The following is a 21,709-nucleotide window of genomic DNA, read 5'->3' as shown; positions in this document are numbered from 1 at the left end:
ACAATGGTATGTTAGTTTCTGCTTTATAATAAAGTGAATCAGCTATACATATACATACATCCCCATATCTCCTCCTTCTTGCATCTCCCTCCCACCCTCCCTATCCCACCCCTCTAGGTGGTCACAAAGCACCAAGCTGATCTCCCTGTGCTATGCAGCTGCTTCCCACTAGCTATCTATTTTACATTTCGTAGTGTATATATGTCCATGCCACTCTCTCACTTTGTCCCACCTTACCCTTCCCCCTCCCCATGCCCTCAAGTCGATTTTCTACGTCTGCGTCTTTATTCCTGTCCTGCCCCTAGGTTCTTCAGAACCTTTTTTTTTTTTTCAGATTCCATATATGTGTGTTACCATATGGTATTTGTTTTTCTCTTTCTGACTTACTTCACTCTGTATGACAGACTCTAGGTCCATCCACCTCACTACAAGTAACTCAAATTCGTTTCTTTTTATGGCTGAGTAATATTCCATTGTATATATGTGCCACATCTTCTTTATCCATTCATCTGTCGATGGACATTTAGGTTGCTTCCATGTCCTGGCTATTGTAAATAGAGCTGCAATGAACATTGTGGTACATGACTCTTTTTGAATTATGGTTTTCTCAGGGTATATGCCCAGTAGTGGGATTGCTGGGTCGTATGGTAGTTCTATTTTTAGTTTTTTAAGGAACCTCCATACTGTTCTCCATAGTGGCTGTATCAATTTACATTCCCACCAGCAGTGCAAGAGGGTTCCTTTTTCTCCACACCCTCTCCAGCATTTATTGTTTGTAGACTTTTTGGTGATGGCCATTCTGACCAGTGTGAGGTGATACCTCATTGTAGTTTTGATTTGCAATTCTCTAATGATTAATGATGTTGAGCATTCTTTCATGTGTTTGTTGGCCATCTGTATATCTTCTTTGGAGAAATGTCTATTTAGGTCTTCTGCCCATTTTTGGATTGGGTTGTTTATTTTTTTAACATTGAGCTGCATGAGCTGCTTGTAAATTTTGGAGATTTTTCCTTTGCCAGTTGCTTCATTTGCAAATATTTTCTCCCATTCTGAGGGTTGTCTTTTCGTCTTGTTTATGGTTTCCTTTGCTGTGCAAAAGCTTTTAAGTCTCATTAGGTGCCATTTGTTTATTTTTGTTTTTATTTCCATTCCTCTAGGAGGTGGGTCAAAAAGGATCTTGCTGTGATTTATGTCGTAGTGTGTTCTGCCTATGTTTTGTAATAAGCTTTTATGGAGATGAAAGGAGAGATCTTGTTGCTAAAGGGCAAGAGTTGGCTGGCTCTTGGTCCTAATTCTCCCTCTGGCCTATTTGTGTACATTTTGCTTGATTGTAATCTCTAATCAGATTCTATGGCTTGAATGTTGCCCTGGTGCCCAGCATTTAGATGCAGCAAGTCACAGTTCTCAAGGTTGAGATAATCAAGGCTGGATTCTCCCTAATTCCTCTGAAAAAACACTAATGCAACAGAGCTAACCAACAGTTATCAAGGACACAGAAGGGAAAAGGAGAAAAGAGGTGAATGGTAGAGAAGGGGATATAAGGAAAACTGTCTGACTAAAAGGCAGGAGTTGGTTGACTCTTGATTGTCCTTCTACTTCTGATACCTTTTCTTCAAAAATAATTATCTTTTTGTATCAAATATTGCTAAATTCCATGGTTCAAGTGGCACTGACAGTCTACAAGATTATAAAATTTAAAGCTTGATTCTTTCTACAGCCTCTTCAGAGACACTAATGCGGCAGAGCTGACATCCAACAGGTAGGAGGGGAAAGGAGGAAAGAGAGAGAGAGAAGGACGATGAGAATTCAGAGAAACGTTCTGCTTAAGGGCAGGTTTGGTTGGATTCTAGTCTTCCTCCTCCTATCCCACCACTTTAAGGCATTACACCATCCCATAATAATCTTTGATGGATTTTTATTGTTATGACATCTATAACCCTAAAAGCAGACCAAAGACCCCCCCCAAACTTATGTAAAGACACTAACACAACACAGGTGATGATACAACATCCAGAAAGGAAAATGGAGTAAATGAAAGAGCAGGGGGTCAGTGGTAGGAAGATGGAAGTTAGGAGAGAAGTATGGGCTAAGGTGCAGGAGCTGGCCAGCTCCTGCTCCTCCTCCTCCTCCTATCCCATTATTATTATTATTTTTAAAACCAATAGTACTAAATTTATTAAAAACAAATTTTTGGGGGGCCATCCCATGCAGCATTGTGGGATCTTAGTTCCCTGACCAGGGATTGAACCCAGGTCCTTGGCAGTGGAAGCCCGGAGTCCTAACCACTGCACCACCAGGGAATTCCCAGTACTAAATTTATTTTTAAAAATCAAAATGGAGGGACTTCCCTGGCGGCCAGTGGTTAAGACTTCGTGCTTCCACTGCAGGGGTCTCGGGTTCAATCCCTGGTCGGGGAACTAAGAGTCCAAATGCCGCACTGCGTGGCCAAAAGATAAAAAAAAAAAAAATCAAAATGGAGATTTAACATACCTTCCTCAATTATTGACAAAGCAAATAGAAAACAAAGACACAGAAATGGGAAGATTATAATAATACATTTTGATTTAACAGATTATCCCATAATTTTAAAGCATTTCATCCATTCATAGCCTCTGGTTAGATCTCCTCCTTAGGCTGGTGAACCACAGTCTTCAAGGTGGTAAAATTGAGGCTGAGTCTCTTAAAACCTCTCAAAAGACATTAACACAAAAGAGATGATCACCAAACATATGGATGGTGTAAGGGGAGAATAAAAGGGGAGAGGTCAGTGGAGAAAGATGGAGGTTAGGAGAGAGGAGATGGTTAAGAAGGGAGATTTTGCTGGTTCCTGGTCTACCTCCTATATCTATCCCATTGTTTTTTATTTCTAGAAGAAGTTGCTAGAGTCTATGATCATGTACAACCATAATTGGGAAAGTTGTAAATTGGGGCCTAAGTCTACCCATAGCTTCATTGAAATAACCAACACAACAAAGCTGACCAGCAAACACACAACAGGTAGGCAGGAAAAAAGCAAGGGGAGAGAGTGGTAGGAACAGACAGTGTAAAAGATGGATTCTGGCTAAAAACTAAGAGGTGCCAGGGTCCTGGTCCTCCTTCTCTGATATCTAAATTAAAGACACTGCACTCTTCTAGAATATGTTGCTAGATTTTAGTTGTTGCGCTGGTCACACCCCCTCATGTATCCCTGAAACCCATGTAAAGACACTGAAGCAGAACAAGAAAACAAACCATGCAGAGTGTATAGAAAAGGAAATAAAATGATGGTGGCAGGGAGTATTCTGGTAGGATGATGGAAGTTAGGAGAAATGTCTTGATTCAGGGGAGAAGTTGGCTGGCTCCTGGTTCACTTTCTCTACCTGTGTGATTATTTTAAGACATCCCACTTGTCCATACCTCTTGCCAGAATTCACTGCTTGAGTTGGCTACATAGAGACCCTGAGGTGGGAAGATGTCTGTCTAAAAGCTCTGAGCAGGAACTAATGCAACAGAAATGACCTTCAGGGCTTCCCTGGTGGCGCAGTGGTTGAGAATCTGCATGCCAGTGCAGGGGACACAGGTTCGAGCCCTGGTCTGGGAAGATCCCACATGCCGCGGAGCAACTAGGCCCGTGAGCCACAACTACTGAGCCTGCACATCTGGAGCCTGTGCTCTGCAACAAGAGAGGCCACGATGGTGAGAGGCCTGCGCACCGCGATGAAGAGTGGCCCCTGCTCGCCGCAACTAGAGAAAGCCCTCGCACAGAAACGAAGACCCAACACAGCCAAAAATAAAAATTAATTAATTAATTATTTTAAAAAATTAAATATGAATTAAAAAAAAAAGAAATGACCTTCAACCATCTGGATGATAAAGGGGAAAATAGAAGATGAAAGATAGTTATAGAAATTTGAAGTTGGGATACAAGTTCTGACTATGGAGCAGGAGTTGGCTGGCTCTTGGTCCATGGTCACCTCTTATCTCATTATTTTAAGGCATTGCATTTGTTCACAACTCTTGCTAGTCTTCTCTTTATGACTTGGTCACAGAAGGACCTCAAGTTGAGAACACTGGCACTGAGTCTCTCCAAAATCTCTGTAAGATGCTAGCACAACAAGAATGAATGCTAAACATGTGGGTGATAAAGGGGAAAATAAAGGGAGGAAGGTCGGTGAACAGAAGTAGTGCAGGGACCAGACAGTAATACATGTGAATACAGATGGATTTTTAAATTATTATCACAAAATCCTTGTCTTTAGAAAAAGTATAAGTTTGACTACCAATCTAAATATGTGATAAGTTTACAAGTTTTTACTTTTTAACTCATGCCCTTGGCTCAGAACAAAAGTAATATTTAAAGTTCTTTAAGTCTTTTTAGTTTGTTCTCATTTTTGTTTCAGGGTTTAAGTGCCTGATGCAAGCACTTCTTCCAATAGTAACTGCTTAAAAAAGGACAGAAAACCCATATCCTTTTATTTAATACATAAATTTAAACATGTCTGACTTCAAAGGAAACTTCTGTATCATGAATTCTGTTTCCTCACTGAGCTTCATCTACTATTAAAAATTATATACTTTAAAATAATATAGTTTGACTGAAGACAAAATGCATTCCAGTAGATTTCTTTGATATTTTTGTGGGAAAGGATGGCTCATTTTGTTTCAGCAGGTTTTGCTGTTTTATAGCAACTGCTCTATTGCTTCACTGAATCATAGCAGTTCATTTGTTACTTAAAAATCAGTTTCTTCTTCTGTCATCTCCCATCTAACCAAAGATATTAGAATTTCTTCATTTTCTTTTTCTTCGCCTTTTTCCATTTAAAATTTTGAGTGTGTGTGTATGTTGGGGGGGCAGTAGATTGTCATGATTCTCACATAGCTGGGCCCTGAGAATCTACTTTTTCAACATAAATGTTACTCAGTTATGATAAATAACATTTATGATACATAAAATACCTCAGCCGATGAATTTGTCACATTTTAAGGCTTAGAGTCTATAAAACAAATTAATTTCTTGTTTTCTTTTGGAATTTTCAACTCGAATTCACTTTGAATGAGATACCAATGAGTTTCCAATTAGAACCTCTCTTATACTCTAGAACCCCCTTTTCTAATTGTCTACCAACTAAATTGACTTCCTTATTCCATGTGTGTCTTAAAAAGAATGTGCCCCAAAGCAAAGTTGTTATATTCCCTTAAAATCTCTTCCTCTTCCTGTATCCCTTCTTTCAATTAATGGCACTTTAAGCCTATTGGGTCACTGGGTATGGGGCCCAAGCACCTGTCGTTTTTTTTTTAAAATAAATTCAACAAGTGACTTTGAAGCACAAGTGGGTTTGAGGACCACCAGCCTAGTTTATCGTCCTGGCTTCCTAGCTGGTGATCCAACTTCCAGTTCTTTACCTTTCCAGTTTATTCTTTGCATAATAAATTTATCTTCCTAAAATATCTGTTAGAGCATAATACTCCTTTCCTCAAATCACTGCAATGATTCCCTACTTTCTACAGACATACTGACAGCTGAATATCTTGACTTGACCTTCAAGGATTTCCATTATCTGTTATCTTTTGTTCTCTTGGCCTTATCCACACCTTTTCCTTCAAGAGACCTCATGCTCTAGCCACATGGCTCCCCTTTAAACCTTGGTACCTTTGTTCTGTTTCCTTTGTCTAGAAAGGGCTGTCACTTCATCACTTATAGCTCTGGGTGTCTACTGAAATTTCATTCTTCAAGAGCCATTTCAATTAGTAAAATAATGACTAAGAAACATCTATATTAAATTTGTCTCTATATTCTCTACCAGATAGTAATAAGGCCAATTGTGTCCCCTTTTGCCAATTATTACATAGGCTCTTGCACATTGTTGACTGCTTATGGGCTCTTGTCCTCCTTCATTGTCGCATGCCTTCCCATGCTTTCCACGTAATACGTTTATGTGTAAACTCCACAATATTATTGCTTAGTGGCTCTGAGGTTCCAAATCCCCTGCTGTAGTGAGTGGAATTTCTGTTGAGCCCATTTTATTATTTCATAGGGATTTTAATAACTAGAAGTGATGATCAGATACTCAATGATTTTTGTGTGTTTAGATTAGATATCAAATTCTAGTGCTCCTTGCATTTCACCAATTTGGTTTGCTTGAAATTGTGTTTTGTTTGTTTTGTTTTTTGCTCACTGCCATGGTGGTCTCCCTTCCTTTGGTTGGTCCAGTAAACTGTATGCAGAGGGAGAGATTAAAGGAGATGAGAGAAGGCAGAGAAAGGTTGGAGGCAATCCTAGTGCTCACAGATAGGGCGAGTTGAAACTCTACTTCCTCACTTTCTATGTTCTAAGTATCTGTACACTTGACTATTTGCCTCTGTGCAACAATGGCAACATTTGTTGGAAATATGGATATAATCTCAGAAGTTATTCCTTTGAGAAGGAAACTACTCATTTAGATTTGTAAGCTCTGCTATATTTCATCAATTGCATTGCTTCTCAGTCACATCACATCTGTTTGAGCCAGTGACTGTTGCCCACATCTGAACCCAACAGTATAAAACCAACCATGACCTCTGTGCCTAATGCAAGGCCTTGTAAGCTACTTTTGATTAAGTCTCCAAGGCTATCTTTTACACAGACACTAGTTACACAACTGGCATCCAAAGACAGATTGTCCTTGATTTGAGAATAGCCAGACAACTCAGTCTTCCAAAGATCCAGATGACTTTGGTATCATCCTGTCTCCCTTGATTCATACATATAGTACTGCAATTCAGTTTCCTTCTGGTGAGATAATTGAGATTTGGAAATAGATATATTCAAGGCTTACTTTTAGAGCACTTATTTTTAAGATATTATGTGGCGATTTCCTTCATATAATATTATTGTTAGGGTACATTTTGTACAGAGAGGAAAACAGAGACAAGATAAGTTGGGTGACTTTCATTGAGTTGATGGTAGATTATGGGTGAGAAATGAGAAAGGTGGCTTGCCTATATGGAAGGTAAAAGCAGTAGAATGAGGGGTGGAAGGCTGCCAAGGAGGAGTATCTGTCTCAATTTGGATGAAGGCTGGCTTTGCCTTTAGTGCCATCTGAATTGTTCATCTGGGTGATGCTTTGATGGGGAAATGCACGGTAATTGTGGTGACTCAAGTTATCAGATTGCTAATGAGAGACACAAGTCTTTTTCTAGAAGCAGATCCATCCTCCTGGGAGGATGTAATGCACAGAGTTAAAGATTACACCATATAAATTAGCACTTGATTACAGGTTGCTTGTATTGTTCACTCACTGTTTTATTCTCTAATCCAATTAACAAACATACTTTGAAACCTTCTAAGTGCTATCTGTTGGTACAATGGCGAGCCATATCCAACTTGGTGCCTAACCTCACAACACTTTAGTCCAGTGGGAGTTATCTGTATGAATATACAAATAATTACAAGTTGACATAAATGCTATTAGTGGGAAAAATAGGCACTGATCTCTTTTTTATTAACAGTTATATTGAGGTATAATTTAAATACCATAAGATCCATCCATTTGACACTGATTTTTTTTTTAAAGCAGAAATCAGGTCATGTCTCTCCCCTGCTTGAAATTCTTCAGTGGCTTTCTGATGCTGTTGAAAAGAGCTAAAACTTAGCCAGGCAGTAGACCTTAGATAATCCAGATCTTGTCGCTCACTCTGCTGTAGCCAAAATTGCCTTCTAACAGTTCAGAGAGGTATCAAACTCTTTTCTGCCTCAGGACCTTGGCACATGTTGTTCCCTATGCATTACATGAACTTTCCCTGATTCTTCATATAATTGGACCTTTCTCACCATTCAGATCATTGTTTCAAAGTCACCTTCTCTGAAAGCCCTTCTCTGGCCATACTATGCAGAGTTTTGACTCCCCACCCTCTGCCTTCTCTTCATTCCCAGCACAGGTCCCAGCACCTGTTCTACCTCCATGCCAGTGATCCTAAGTTGTGCCAGTTTGGTCTGTTCAATATGTTTATACAGTTCTTAAAGAGACCACCTTCTGTCTTCCTTGTAGTAGAGTGAACAAGGTATTGGGCATATACGTGGTATATATAAAAACGAACTTGTTATAAAAATCTTTAGAGTAGTGCTACCCAAAGTATGTGTGGACTGGTGCTGGTCTGCTGTTTGTTACCAGTCAGAGATGATAGAAGGAGAGAAACTGAATATAAGCCTTTAGTTTATAAGCAAGTTGACAGAGTAATATGGCTGTTGAATCTAATACTAAAAAAACTTGGGCTTTTATTTTATATGTCTTGTTTTGTTTATTTCATGTTTTTTAGTAATTTATTGTTGTTGTGCTTTTATTGTGTGAATATTTGGGGGAAAATCTGGCCCTTCTTCACAGATAATTTGAGAAGCACTGTTTTAGCAGATATGACGTGGGAGGGGCCCGGGGGAGAAAACAGAATTTTTTCAACACATCTTGCTAGAACATTGAGTAGGAAGTGATCTTTCCTTGATAATTTCAGGCAGGGGGAGGCAGGGATGGTTGACTATAATGGAGGCGTTTTTGGAGAGGGGGAATGAGAGTCTCAAAGTTGGCTACTTTAAGCTGACAATTGCCTGTGCCTTTCTAAATGCACGGTAGGACGTTGGACCCCTGCCCAGTCCCCACTCCTCATTCCCTTGATACTCTGCTGTATCCTATCTTCATTTGGAGAAGAAAGTGAATCCTGAGCCACCAGAGAAGCTGTGTACCCAGGGGAGGTGACTGGGCTCCTGGCATTGGGGACCAGGGGGGATTTTTCCCTTCAAGCTCACCTCCTTTGCCGGTAAGGCCGGGCTCCAGCCCAGTGAGCTCTGTGTTTACATGCCATCTGCTGAGGTGTCAGTGATCACAACATGACTTTGAGCATTTGAATTTTTTATTTAGAACATTAAAAATGGAAGTACAAAGGAAGGGAAAGAGTAGAGAACAGAACAAGAAGACCTGGGAGGGGAAGGGAGCAGAAGGGAACAGTTGTTATTGGCAAGCAAAACAGCATGACTCAGTCTCATTCAAACTTGTTTTCTCTTTAAACAAAGTGGGCCCCTCTCTGTTTCAGGTACATCCCTAGATCTGGGAAGCTGCAGAGTTCACTTCTCCAAGCTCCGGTTACTCCTGGATGCTTCTTTGGAGTTCTATTTTTTGACTAATGCTTTTGTTTTAGTAAAATTTTAGAAAAATTAGATATAATCTAGTACTCCCCGTCATTATTTTCTGGCATACTAATCATATGAATGGGGCAGATGGCGAGGGAAAGAAAGAAGAGAGAACAAGAGAAAGAAGGGGGATGAGAGAGCAGGGGAGAGGAATGTGTGTGTGTGTGAGGGAGAGAGAGAGAGGATGAATATGAATGTAGCAGGGGAGAAGACAGTGATGGAGATGGAACTGGTGCCTGCTAAGATACATTTCATATTGGCCCATTGGACGCGTTTCAAACCCAGATTCACAAAGCTGTCCTTGTTTTTTTAAGCCTTTTTCCCTCTGATTACTTCACCCTCATAAATTTATAGTTTATACGTCATTCATATACATTTATGTCTTTGCAAATGTTCTTATGTGACCTTTGTGGGGCTGACCTTCTGTCTCACTGAGATGCTTGAGTGGGTAAAATGAGAGGAGCGAGATGCTCTTGGTAAAGTGTCTGACCAACCTGGGCCGGAAACCTAGCTTGGCAATGGATTAGCTGTGAGACTTCAGACAAGTCATGTATCTTTTCTGAGCCTGTTTCCTGATCTCTAAGAAGCTTGGGGAAATGGGTGGGTAAGAAGTCTCTCCTCATTGGAGACATTAAAGGAAAAGCCTAAAGAAAACAGCTGGCACAGCAGGAAGGAGTCTCAGATAGTCAGCTCTCTTCCCCCTTTCTCCCCTGGCACAATGGCTAACTTGATCACCTGTCCTACGGCCCTCTCCCGCTGGCAGCTGACATTACCTAACTTCCACTTGTAGGGTCCACAACTGTCCCCAACCCTGGGACCAGTCTCAGCCTAGGCAAGGAAACCGTCGGGTCTTCTAAGGCAGAGGTTAACTGGCGCAGCACTGAATGAGATCTACCGTGGCTTACAGTTTCCCCTGGGCGCCTCAAATGCTTGGAGATTTTTGCTTTATTTGGGGGGCTGGGTACTGAACATCTGTTGTTGGATCATCTCAACTCAGATCCAGTTTGTTCTGTGTCAACTATTAAATGGCTTTGACTGATCCTTTAGAGCTGCAGCTCTGTTTAGAATGTAGCTAAGGGCACTCAACACTTTGCTTGGCTTTTGCCCCCCTGGACTGATTTGAAGTCTGCTCTATGACAATATCCCAAGGCTAACAGGGCTCCGGCTGTGCTCCCCCACTTATGTCCTCCATATTCACCCAGCTGCTGTGCCTACACTCTCACTCCTGGCCTTCCCTGGTCCAAACAGACCCTCCACGAGGGAAGAAATGTAGAGCTGGAAGTCACCTTGGAGTGTTTTTCAAATTTTAGCCTCTAATATACCACCTTTACAGGGTTTTTTTGCCGCATGGGTGGATGATCTGAACTAGTCTTTACCTCATATATTTTCTTTACATCGACTAAGTTTTTTAATCTAAATATCTAATTTAGCTTCATAGAATTGACAGGAGAGTTATCTTTTTCGAATACACATTTAATATAAATTCAAAACTAATCAGTCTAAGAAGTTTTGCTATATACTACCTAAAATCATCTCATGTACAAATAGCACACTTTGGGAAACCTTGATCTGGTCTATCTCTTCATTTTACAGATTAAGAAACAGGTTCAGAGAGGTTTGGTTTGTCACAGGCTAGTCAGGTCAATTCTTGGGATTTGAACCTATCTCCTAGCTCCTGGTCTAGTGCTTTTTTTCTTCATTATGCCTAGGGTTAGTCTAGGGTTCTGCACACTATTATTGACATATATGAAACAATTAAATCACAATACACAACATGCATGGGAATGCAGTGGAAAGGATCCTGATCCAGGACCCTACCATGAAAGAAAGAGCGGTTGCTTGACTGACAAATTGTATACCTGCTGGTTACCTCTGGTACTAAAGTAGAGACACATTACCACCTTAGAGAGAGTTCTGGAAGAGGAAATAACAATCAATTGTGGAACAACCCCTAAAAAGAAATGACACCACCGACTGATACAGAATTTGTAAGAGACTTACTTACTCTTTCATTATTGGCATGTCCACTTCCGGCCTGACCAGATCACATCTCTGGCCTGTGCTCCTGATGAAATCTTTTGTTTCTTCCAGGAATTTCAACAAGTTAGAACTTTCTGCAGCTTGTTGTCCATTCTGAAATGTACACCTTGACCTATGAAAGGTCCTTGTTGAAGCACTTACAGAATATCCAGGTCTTGTCACTTTAGGATTGCTACCAGGGAAGGTCCATGTAAAAGCACATAGAAGTCATTGCCGGATAGATGGGACTTAGTAGCAAAGGGGACACTTGGGGCTCTGGTGCAGGTGGTTCCAGAAAGCTTAGGTAGGCAGTGTGAGTGTTTTTCATTTTGCATCTGTAGAAGAAGGCAGTGGTTCTGTGCTGTTGTTACACCAAGATTCAGATGAGAACTTCTTCCCTTGTGTATGTGTCCTCAGCTTTCATCCAGCTGGCTCATCTTGAAAGGAAACATCTTCTTAGCTCCACTTACCCGTTTTTGATCATCTAAATGACTTCTAAATAGTTTTGGTTTGCTGTGTGTATATATGTATATGTGTCTTTGGAGTATTTTTAGCTGCTTAAAAAAATCTGGTAACCACGGAAGGGATAATGTGGCTCATTATTTTATCAGAGGTTAGTAACGGTTCCTATCCGTACTGCCCATATGCAATGTGCTATAGAGAACAGGGACTTATGGAGACGCATGGCTGTGTTCAAATGGAAAGAAGGTCACTAGAGGAAGAGAAGGGGTGGCAGCTCAAAGCATGGGAAATGAATTCATGTTTTCATTATCCAGACTGACATGACACTATATATTACATTCTTTCTGAGGGAACAGACTTTGCTTATTCTTGTAGTAGGCATCTTTCCAAGGTTTCATAATTCTGAGTTCTGTGTTAGGCATCCAGTTTACCATTCTTTTCCCCAACCTTGTCCTAGTGATTTTCTCTTGCAGTTCTGTCACTCTACACGCTTTCACTTCTGTCAGCTCTGGGTCTCAAAATTGAAACCAAAGTTCTAAAGGATTGCCAGTAGGATTAGAGAGGCCCAGTTAGAAATCCAGAATGGGAAAGGTCTTTATAGATCATCTGGTCACCTTATGCCAACTGAGACAACCATTGATGTGCACGGCTCAGGCTTAGATCTTTTAACATAGAACCTGCCTCCAGGACGTGAGTTAGCCGACAGTCTCCAGCTTCAGGTGCCTTCAGGATTTGCCCCAGCTCGCAAGCGGGAGGTGGGTGCTTCCCAGGCAGCTGCCAGCCAATGGCTGAGCAAGGTCGGGGTACAGTGGCTCGCCATTTTGGGGCAGGATGGGCCTCCTCCACGTGGAGTTGTTGCACTGGAGCTCCCAGGTGTGCTATCCCATGGTCTGAAGATCTTTTTTTTTTAACTTTTAATTTTATATTGGAGCATAGTTGATTAACAACGTTGTGTTAGTTTCAGGTGTACCTCAAAGCGATTCAGTTATATACATACATGTATCTACTCTTTTTCAGATTCTTTTCCCATTTAGGTTGTTACATAAATATTGAGCAGAGTTCCCTATGCTATACAGTAGGTCCTTGTTAGTTATCCATTTTAAATATAGCAGTGTGTACATGTCAATCCCAAACTCCCTAACTATCCCTCAAACTTCCTTCCTTTTCCCCTCCTTCGCTGATATCAGACCTGTATTGTGGTCTGAAGGGCTCCCTTTCTATTTGTGTCCCTCTCCCTTTTATTTTTCACAGGAATTACTCCCAATAAATGTCTTGCACTTCTATTTATATCTCAGCATCTTCTTCTAAAGGATCCAACCAATCCATCAATGAACTCCCCACTCCCATCTGAGTTTTACAGTATGGAAACTGAGGTCCTCAAAGGTGAGGTGACTTATCCAACATCCCATAGCTAGTGAGTAGCAAAGTCAGTAGGACAACCCAAAGTTTCTGACCCCTAGTTCAATGCTCTTTCCCAAACTTCAGTCATCCAGGTACCACCACAACTGCATATACCCAAAACAGATTTTGCTGTATCTGTTTATAGCAACATGCTATTGTTTACTTGACACATTTGACATAAACAATTATTTCATTTGTTGTTAAACCTCTAGCCCTGTACGAAGTAATAACATCCATAAAATTTGGGTTTTGATGTACTAGTTTTATGTTTTTCTAATACATAGTAAATAAATACATTTGCCATTGTAATAAAAAAAAGTTCGTGTGTGCACTACCTAAAGTTGTGTCATGTACCATCAGTGCTGAGTGAACCCTAGGCAGAGGAGAAGAGAAAGGGAGAGGGAAGAAGGAAGGAAGAGAGGAAGGAAGGAAGGAGAGCAAAATGCTTATGGGTGAGAAAGAAATGGTAAAAATCCATCAAGAACTGCCTCAGGGGCTTCCCTGGTGGCGCAGTGGTTGAGAGTCTGCCTGCTAATGCAGGGGACACGGGTTCGAGCCCTGGTCTGGGAGGATCCCACATGCCGCGGAGCGGCTGGGCCCGTGAGCCACGGCTGCTGAGCCTGCGCGTCTGGAGCCTGTGCCCCGCAACGGGAGGGGCCGCGATAGTGAGAGGCCCGCGCACCGCGATGAAGAGCGGTCCCCGCACCGCGATGAAGAGTGGCCCCCACTTGCCGTAACCGGAGAGGGCCCTCGCACGAACCGAAGACCCAACACAGCCAAAAATAAATAAATAAATAAATAAAGTAGCTATTAAAAAAAAAAAAAAATATCATAAAAAAAAAAAAAAAAAAAAAAAGAACTGCCTCAGATACCTTGCTATAACCTCCATGTTTCCTGCCAAAGCCTGGTCTAACCCCCAGCGAGTCAACAAACATCCTTTACCTGTCAGTTGTCTAAAAACAAATTGGATGTACTCAGATGTAAATTAAGAATCAAGATTTCTCCTCCTAAAAGAGTCGATTCATTTATCCCTACAACGGACTGAAGCACTCCACTTCGAGCAATTTATTGGAGAAGATGCACACAACATTTCAAAGCAGTAGCTCTAATCTTCATCTTATAAAGTGTCTGAGTGCACACACTTCTTAAGGAGGTTTAAGTAACATTTCCTTTCTCATTTAAAAATATTCATTATTAAAACAAAATAAGACTTTTTTCTTTGATTTAAGAAATCTAAGAATATAATTACGATAATCTTTCACCTTTGTTGCTATTCTTTTGGTTTAAGAGCTCTATAATGATTATGATTCTCTTGTGCTAATGAAATAAAATTGGGGCTAGAACTCATGTTACGTAATAATTTAATAGATTCTTAGTATCATAGTGATAATTTACCATTCCTCTTTCATTACAGGGAGATAGTATTATTCAGAACCTCTGCCAAACATATATTACAGATTTAGAAGCCACTTTGTTAATTCCTAAGCCAATTGTCCTTTTAGAGAAAGAAGACCTATAAACCAACCTTAATAAAAAGTAACTTCTAGAATGTCACAAATTTTAAAGGCATGGGGAGTTTGAAGGTAAAGATTCAAGTTGTGTTTTGGTATGGGTAGAAAGGTGGCTATACACTTTGACAGGATTACTTAATGTTCTATGTTCAAACCTACTGCTCACATCTGGTTTGAAAAGATTTGGTAGTGGCCTGCTTCTAGAAAGACAAGTCCAATACTAATGTGCACATACACTTGGATTAATTGGGGAAAGAGTCAGTTTCTTGTGTCCCCTGTCCCTTGTTTTACATTTTAAACCTGATTAAAATGGTTGACATTTCAAACCCAAATTAAATCTAAGAATAATCAGTGAAGAATCATATCAAATTATTAGTTTTTCAACGAGGAGAGGATATAAGCTTCACAGCTAAAACAGACACAGCATAATTGAAAACAAGGCTATTGCATTCAGGTTTTAGTATTTACTGACTCATTTCTCCAAGTGTCTAGAGAACACATTATGTTCTTCTTGTATTTCTTTCTGGGATAATTACAGGCGACACAAACTAAATAGAATATAATGCCCTGGAAACTTAAACTCTGCTTGTTCTTACCAGGTTAGCAAGCATGTAGTGGTAACCTCTTGAATGCTTCCCCAGGATCACAACCTGCAGAAATAAAAAATAAGAAATATTGCTTATTCAAGGACATTTTCAATTGCACAGTCATTGGGATGGCTAGAGCAAAGTACTTTTAAATAATCGACGAAGTGTTAGGTCGTTTATATATAGTAAATCATAGTTAGTTGGGCCAGATTTCTTTTTGTTGCATTTTACTTTCAGGCATAGGATACAGGAAGAATTGCTAATATGAAAGTTAAAAATGTCAACAGCAAGGGAAAAAAGCTCTCTAAACTTCCAGGTCAGTGGCATCATCACTTAAAATAGATGGCAAAAGTGATGAAACTGATGATCCCTCACCCATGAACTGGATTTCTGTACTTAGCTGTTGAGCTGGAAAATGGGCTGAACTTTGCATACAAATTAGAAAATAGAATGTATGGTACATTTTTCTTTCTTTATCTGGAATGCTTAGGGAATAGAACACACAAGGAATGGGGTTAATGTGATTTTCAGGTTAATCGAGGTTGCTTTTGCTTATTGAAAACTTTTCTAGCAGAAGCAGTTGAGAAAAAAAAACTTTTCTAAAATGCTTGCCTTCCTTTTCTTACCTTAATATGAAAGACTTGTGAACATCTGTACATCTTTTGGTGCTGAATGTGCCTTAAGGTAGTGGGGGAAGGGATTTTTCCCCTAGGGGATATTTGGCAATGCCTGGAGACATCTTGATTGTCACATCTAGGAGGGGTGACTGGCTTCTAGTGAGTAGAGGCCAGAGACGCTGCTAAATATCCTATAATGCACAGGGCAGTCCCCACAACAAAGAATTATCCAGCCCAAAGCGTCAGTAGTGCCGAGACTGAGAAACCCTGCCTTGGGGTCATCACTCTTATCATAATTTTCATGAGTAGCACTGTATTAATACTAAGCTTTACAGTTTACAAAGCGCATTTTTATTATCTCAAAATATGTAAGTGGATTGGATATTTTCCAACTAAATGTACTGGTTGGCAGTTGAAAGGTTTTCACAAAATACCTGACATAAGCTTATTTCCTTATAGTTAAGTACAGCAAAAATTCTGGTTAACTGAAGATTTTATAAAATGTCATTTTTTTGAGTACTGACTGTGCAGAGTAGTATGCAGGAGTGAGAGTGAGGAGGGGGATATGATCGAGGTTAAAGACACAACCAGAGGCAGAACCAGGTTTTGTGCAGGCCTGAAGCTAATATCACTTTAAGAGCCCTCTTTAAGAAAAATAATACAAAATTATGAATACAGTATTTGGAATAAGGCCTCAGAAAGAACCTGTGCAAGTAAGGGGCCATTAAACTTCATCATATATTCCTCTATGGACACAGCTGTCAAGGGTCTAAAAACAGTTTGAGAAAACAATGTTGTACACATATCAAACCAGATCTATATATAAAAGGTCATAATGATAATATTAAAAACAATTGCCCTTAATTGAGTTCCTAGTATATGCCAGGCACTGCACTAGGTGCTGTATTTAATCCCTAGAACAATTAAACAGATTTAAGTATCATAAGTTTCATTTTACAGATGAGGAATCTCAACCAAAGAGAATTTAAGTAATTTACCCAAGGCCACACAGCTAAGAAATGCTAAAGCTGGAATTAGAACCTAGGTCTGTGTACCTCTAGAACCCACGCTCTTGGCAGTACATTACATGGTTTCTTAATATGTGCTAAATGTCAAATATCAAGAATTACTCTAGGTTCTTGGAGAAGAGGAAGAAGAGACGTCTAAGGCCTGCTGGGATGGATAGGGAAGGCTCCCTGGAGGAGATGAGGTTTAAGCTGGCCCAGAGGTGTCCACATATTTAAATATCATGCTTATTTCAATTCATTTTAAGTACTGCAAGAGAGAGAGAGAGAGAGAGAGAGAGAGAGCGAGAGAGAGCGAGTGAGAGAGAGAGAGCTATTTTTGATTAATTTAAAATATGAGCCACGTATCTGACTGATTATTTACGGAGGAAATGAAAGGTTAATGAATGTCTTGAGGAGATGATTTCTCACACCACTGTGACACAAAATGAGCTGTTAGGTATCTGCTGGGATGTATTCTTCAGTGTCCGCTTGTGAGAAACATCCTTCCTGGTGACATTTGTTAACTTTGATGGCAAGTTGGGACCATACATTTGTTGAATTTTTAATTCCCTGAGAACCTTCAACATAATACAATCAGAGGGTTTTTGAGTTCTGTTAGAAAAATGAGCAAGGTTCCTAAGGACATCTGGCAGAGCTTGGAGAGAAATAAAGAAGCAAGCCCAAAGGAAACAGAGTAAGTCTGTCTCACCAGAGGCAGGGTTTAGTGTTCTTCTGAGCATAAGAAAGGCAACAGGGAGCCACAGAAAACATAAGTGTTGTTAGACGAGCCCCGAAAGAGAACCCAGGAGCCCAACCTTGTCACGTACTCAGTTTGATTGTGGGCAAATCACTCAACTTTCTCCAGCCTCCATTTCCTTACCTGTAATCTGGGACCATGAGCCTGGCCTTTCCTATCTCAGCACTGTTGTCAGAATCAAACTGAATAACATCTACAAAAGTGTTTGGGATGTGCATTATGTAATTATGTGGGGTTAAATAACTGTGGAGAGAGGTCATTCACTTAGATAGTGTTTTTCAGGTTCAGAAAAACTTGAAGCTATTAGAATATCCGCTTTAATCCATGCCCAGATGGTCTGTGCAAAACAAACTCACTTATTTGAAGGTAGTTCTCTCACAGCACTACCCTTTCAAAATTTACTTTAAACTGAAGAGATGGGAAAGTTATCTAAAGATAGGAACCTTTAGATGTCACAAAGCTGTTGCGTTAAAAGCCGTAATTATTTCCTCATCCTTACCTTCAGTGCCTTCTTAACTCTTATTTAACATACAGTTCTTACCAATTTTGGTTTTCTAGTTCACAGTAAGTGAAAAGCTACAAATTAGAAGCGGTGTGTATGGAGGGGGGTGGTGATATTAGGAAGAGGTACATTAGCGGCAGAGGAAGTGACAAAGTGACTTAAAGGGGAAGGAGGAGTCCCCCCAAAAAGCAGACAACATTGCACTACGGCACAGTATAATCATGGATGTTCATCCTGAGTGCCTGAGTCATCAGGGTATGGCTTGTTGCGTTCAGTAATTTCTGCTGAAAAACCTAGGGAAATTATAATACATCTGAGGGAAGGTTTCCATCAGAAATGCTCAAATTCCTGATACTTAAGAGAGTACGTTTCAATTATCTTGAAATGTTACTCACGTAGGGCAGCAATGATCCTACTGATGTGAGCTAAGTGAGGCCTCACTGCCAAAAGTGTCATGTTTTGCTCCTGATCTTTCCTTTCTTTGAATTTTTGGTGCAGGGCTTGTAGGAGTAGGGGTGGGATGGGAGGCTTGTGCGTAATACGGTGCACAAAGGAACTAGTTAATGGGAGCGGTTCTTGTTCAGTTAGTCTTAAATCTTTTTTCTTTCCATCTGTTACAGATGAACAAGGCATAAATTGTACCCTCAGTTCTTTAATGACTTTGGTAACCAAGAGAATATTCAACTTTGCTTTTACAGTAATTATAATCGCTCTTTCTGAACTAGTTTCAGAACTTCAAGTATAAAAGCCGTTTTACAGTCTACTGTGAAATTTAAGGAGGAAATATCAAGTTCCCGAATCCATGTTGTGTATTCACTGTGCCTTTGTAAGATTTGTTGGAGAAGATGGATAGCTTGATACAATGGCAGATATGATAAATGCAATAAGGGAATATGTGTGAAATGTAGATAAAATTCATTGTTTTAAGGAGATTTATTTTTATGCCCACAAGTAGGACCTGAAAGAAATAATGCCACAATCCTCATTCACTGAAACTTAAACAGTAGTTTCATTCACTGAACCACGCAGGTGGCAGAGCATTAAATTATTTGTTAAAGAAGTCAGTGAATTATAGTCTACCCATTTGGAGGAGACCTCCCTTTATTGACTCCTCCATCCACTTCTCTGTGAAATTGGGGGCTGGGAATCACTGAGCAGTTAAAAATAATTCAGAAGATGTTCAGCTAGTTTTCTAGAGGCCCTTTCTCTTCCAATTTAATGCTTAATCTAGACATTTTCATAATTTTAGAAATCTGAAGTTAAATTGCTCCATAAGACTACTCGAGAGAGGCCCACAGACCCTTTGGGAGCAAAAGCATCTGTTTTTCTATGCTCATATTTAAAAAAAATATGTGTGTGGAAAAGTGTCTATGTTTTTTCCCTTAGATCCATCTGGTATGCAGATTAGGTTATTTGCAGACCTAAGTATCTCCATGTTTGGATTTTCTACATTGGTGCCAAAAAAGGATCTATGTATAAAGATTGATCTTGCTTTGAGTACAGAACATGCCTTGCCGTTCACCTTAATCTGTTTCTCTTTGATTTAGGTACCTTGAGAACATGTGGAGGGCTGGGGAGAGAAATGAGGGAGGTTTTTGGTTTTAATTCACCAGATTTACCTGTTATATAGGTATTTTCTCTTTAAGAAAAAGCGATTAGACCACATTTTTTGGTGTGTGTTCAAAGAGAAGACATTTCTTCAGCTCCCCCCCTTCCCTTTTCTACTTCCTCAGTTACAAAAAGATACTGCTGTCCTACAGCAACCTATCTGATTTCAGCTGTGTTGGGAGTTAAATGGTGGTAAGCTACAGAAATCAGCCTCAGAATATGCCAGACTTCCCAAAAGAAGTCTTCCATCAGATATGATAAAAGCCGTTCATTCTCTTGAATGAAAACCCCGAGCTACTAAATTGCTTTAGTCTTAGTAAACATATATCAGAAGTCCATTCCTTTAGAATTATTTTTCTAATAACCTCAATCTGCACACACACGCTCTCTAACTGAATGACAGTGCTTCATAGTGCAGTCATCTGACTTGAATAAATGTGCTGGATTAGTGAGGCCGAGAAGAGCCAACCACCCAAAGTCAGCCCAATGGTGGGGGTGGTACAGATGAAAGGCTGAAGCTTTTCATAAAGAAGGAAAATGGGAGTATAACCGAGAAATCTCATCACTGTGTATACTGTCTTCAAGGGAAGCTTATGCAGAGAGAAGGCAACTGAATAGAAAATAAAATCTATTTTATCAAATCTAAAATCATCAAATAAAACGCTAGGATGTGAAGATTAGAGGACAAGGATTTCACCAAAGAGCATGTCTTTGGGAAGTTTCACTTCCCAGACTTCAATATTGCATTCACTAAGACGAATGGAATATGCGGAAGATGTAAACAGCGGGAGAGGCAAAGAGAACATACAAATAAGAGGCAGTAAATGGCCACAAGTAAGTTAAAGGAGCAACAGATTATTCCTGCTCGTAGGAATAAGGGACCATTTCAATGCATGTTGATCTTGGTGGGAACACCTCATTGTATTAGCCCTTAAACATCATTTCTCGAATTTCATTTCCTTACAAACTTCCTTAACAATTTGTGATCTATCCACATACCACAATACTATTATTTTCTTAATATTTATCTTTATAGCTACTCATTTACTTAAAGTTAGCGGTGTCCAAAGCAATAATATCCATGAAACTACATACAAGAAAATAAATACAACTGTGTGAAAATAGAATCTATTCATCCAGATGTCACTGAAAATCCTCTGGTGTACCATCAGGAGTGGTGGGTAATATTGCCTGAACGCAGTCGTGTCTTTAGGGAAGAGAATAAAGATCATGTCTTCCTGTCCAGATAAAATACGGTTAATTTGCCTTATGGTTCAAATCTTAAGAGTATCCCCATCTACTTTCAAAGGTTCACGAGTCTTGTAAGGGAGCAAATTAATGGGCAGTTTGGGAGGTAGCAGATAATGCCTGGGACTGCATACAAATGACAGATGTGGAAACTTACAAAGCCTTTCCTAAGGCAATTTCCATGTACTGCCCCACCTAGGAAGCCCAGCAGCTTTGATCAGCTAGAGTCCTTGGTCATAGGGCCAATAATAAATACTTAAAACATCTGGACCTTTCCATCAGCTAACTTCCTGTAATGTGATGCATTTCCAAACACTGTGTCTTTTCTTGGAGTATCTCATCTAGAAGACCTTTCACAGTACCCTATTTTTATTTGGAAATAACTCTAGATGTTTTTTCCGGGAGGTGAGGTAGGGGTGCTTTTAACTAGTATTCAACCTTGAATAATACAGCAAAAAGAACATTAGTTTCTCTTCAACATAGCCATATGTATGACTTTTGTAGTCTCTGCATTTTGCATTGGCTATCCCCCCAAATCAGTGATAATTTATTTTAAACAATACATTTTAAATAACAGTGTTCTTTATGCATACTTTTATGAAATTTACTGTCACCTATTTTATGTTCACACTTATAGCAACTTTTGTTTTAATATTTACAACTTTATTCTAAATATCAAGTTGTATCTTTTTTCTTTTCTCTGTAGATCTTACACAATTGTTTGGGCCCAAAGCACTATAATCCTAAATTTCAAGATCTACTTGAAGGACTGAATGGGTGGTAAGTAGAAGGCTTGGCAATGCCACTAGACTCATTATTTGTATTTAAAAAAAAAAAAAAAAAGGAAAGGCAAC

The 21,709-nt window shown here is 39.8% G+C and overlaps 1 protein-coding gene across 2 annotated transcripts in view; it reads right to left on the bottom strand.

Annotated features, from left to right (window-relative positions):
• Nucleotides 1-21,709, bottom strand: part of GRIA3 (glutamate ionotropic receptor AMPA type subunit 3) — a 287,984-nt gene that overhangs the window by 97,712 nt on the left and 168,563 nt on the right. For both annotated transcript variants that reach the window (XM_057538112.1, XM_028165001.2), the window contains exon 5: nt 15,126-15,179. In XM_057538112.1, coding sequence (XP_057394095.1) covers nt 15,126-15,179 — 54 coding nt within the window. The remainder of the gene's footprint in view (nt 1-15,125; nt 15,180-21,709) is intronic.

Source organism: Balaenoptera acutorostrata, chromosome X, assembly GCF_949987535.1.
Source record: "Balaenoptera acutorostrata chromosome X, mBalAcu1.1, whole genome shotgun sequence".
Lineage (NCBI taxonomy): Eukaryota > Metazoa > Chordata > Mammalia > Artiodactyla > Balaenopteridae > Balaenoptera > Balaenoptera acutorostrata.
This window is presented reverse-complemented; position numbering and strand designations above follow the sequence as displayed.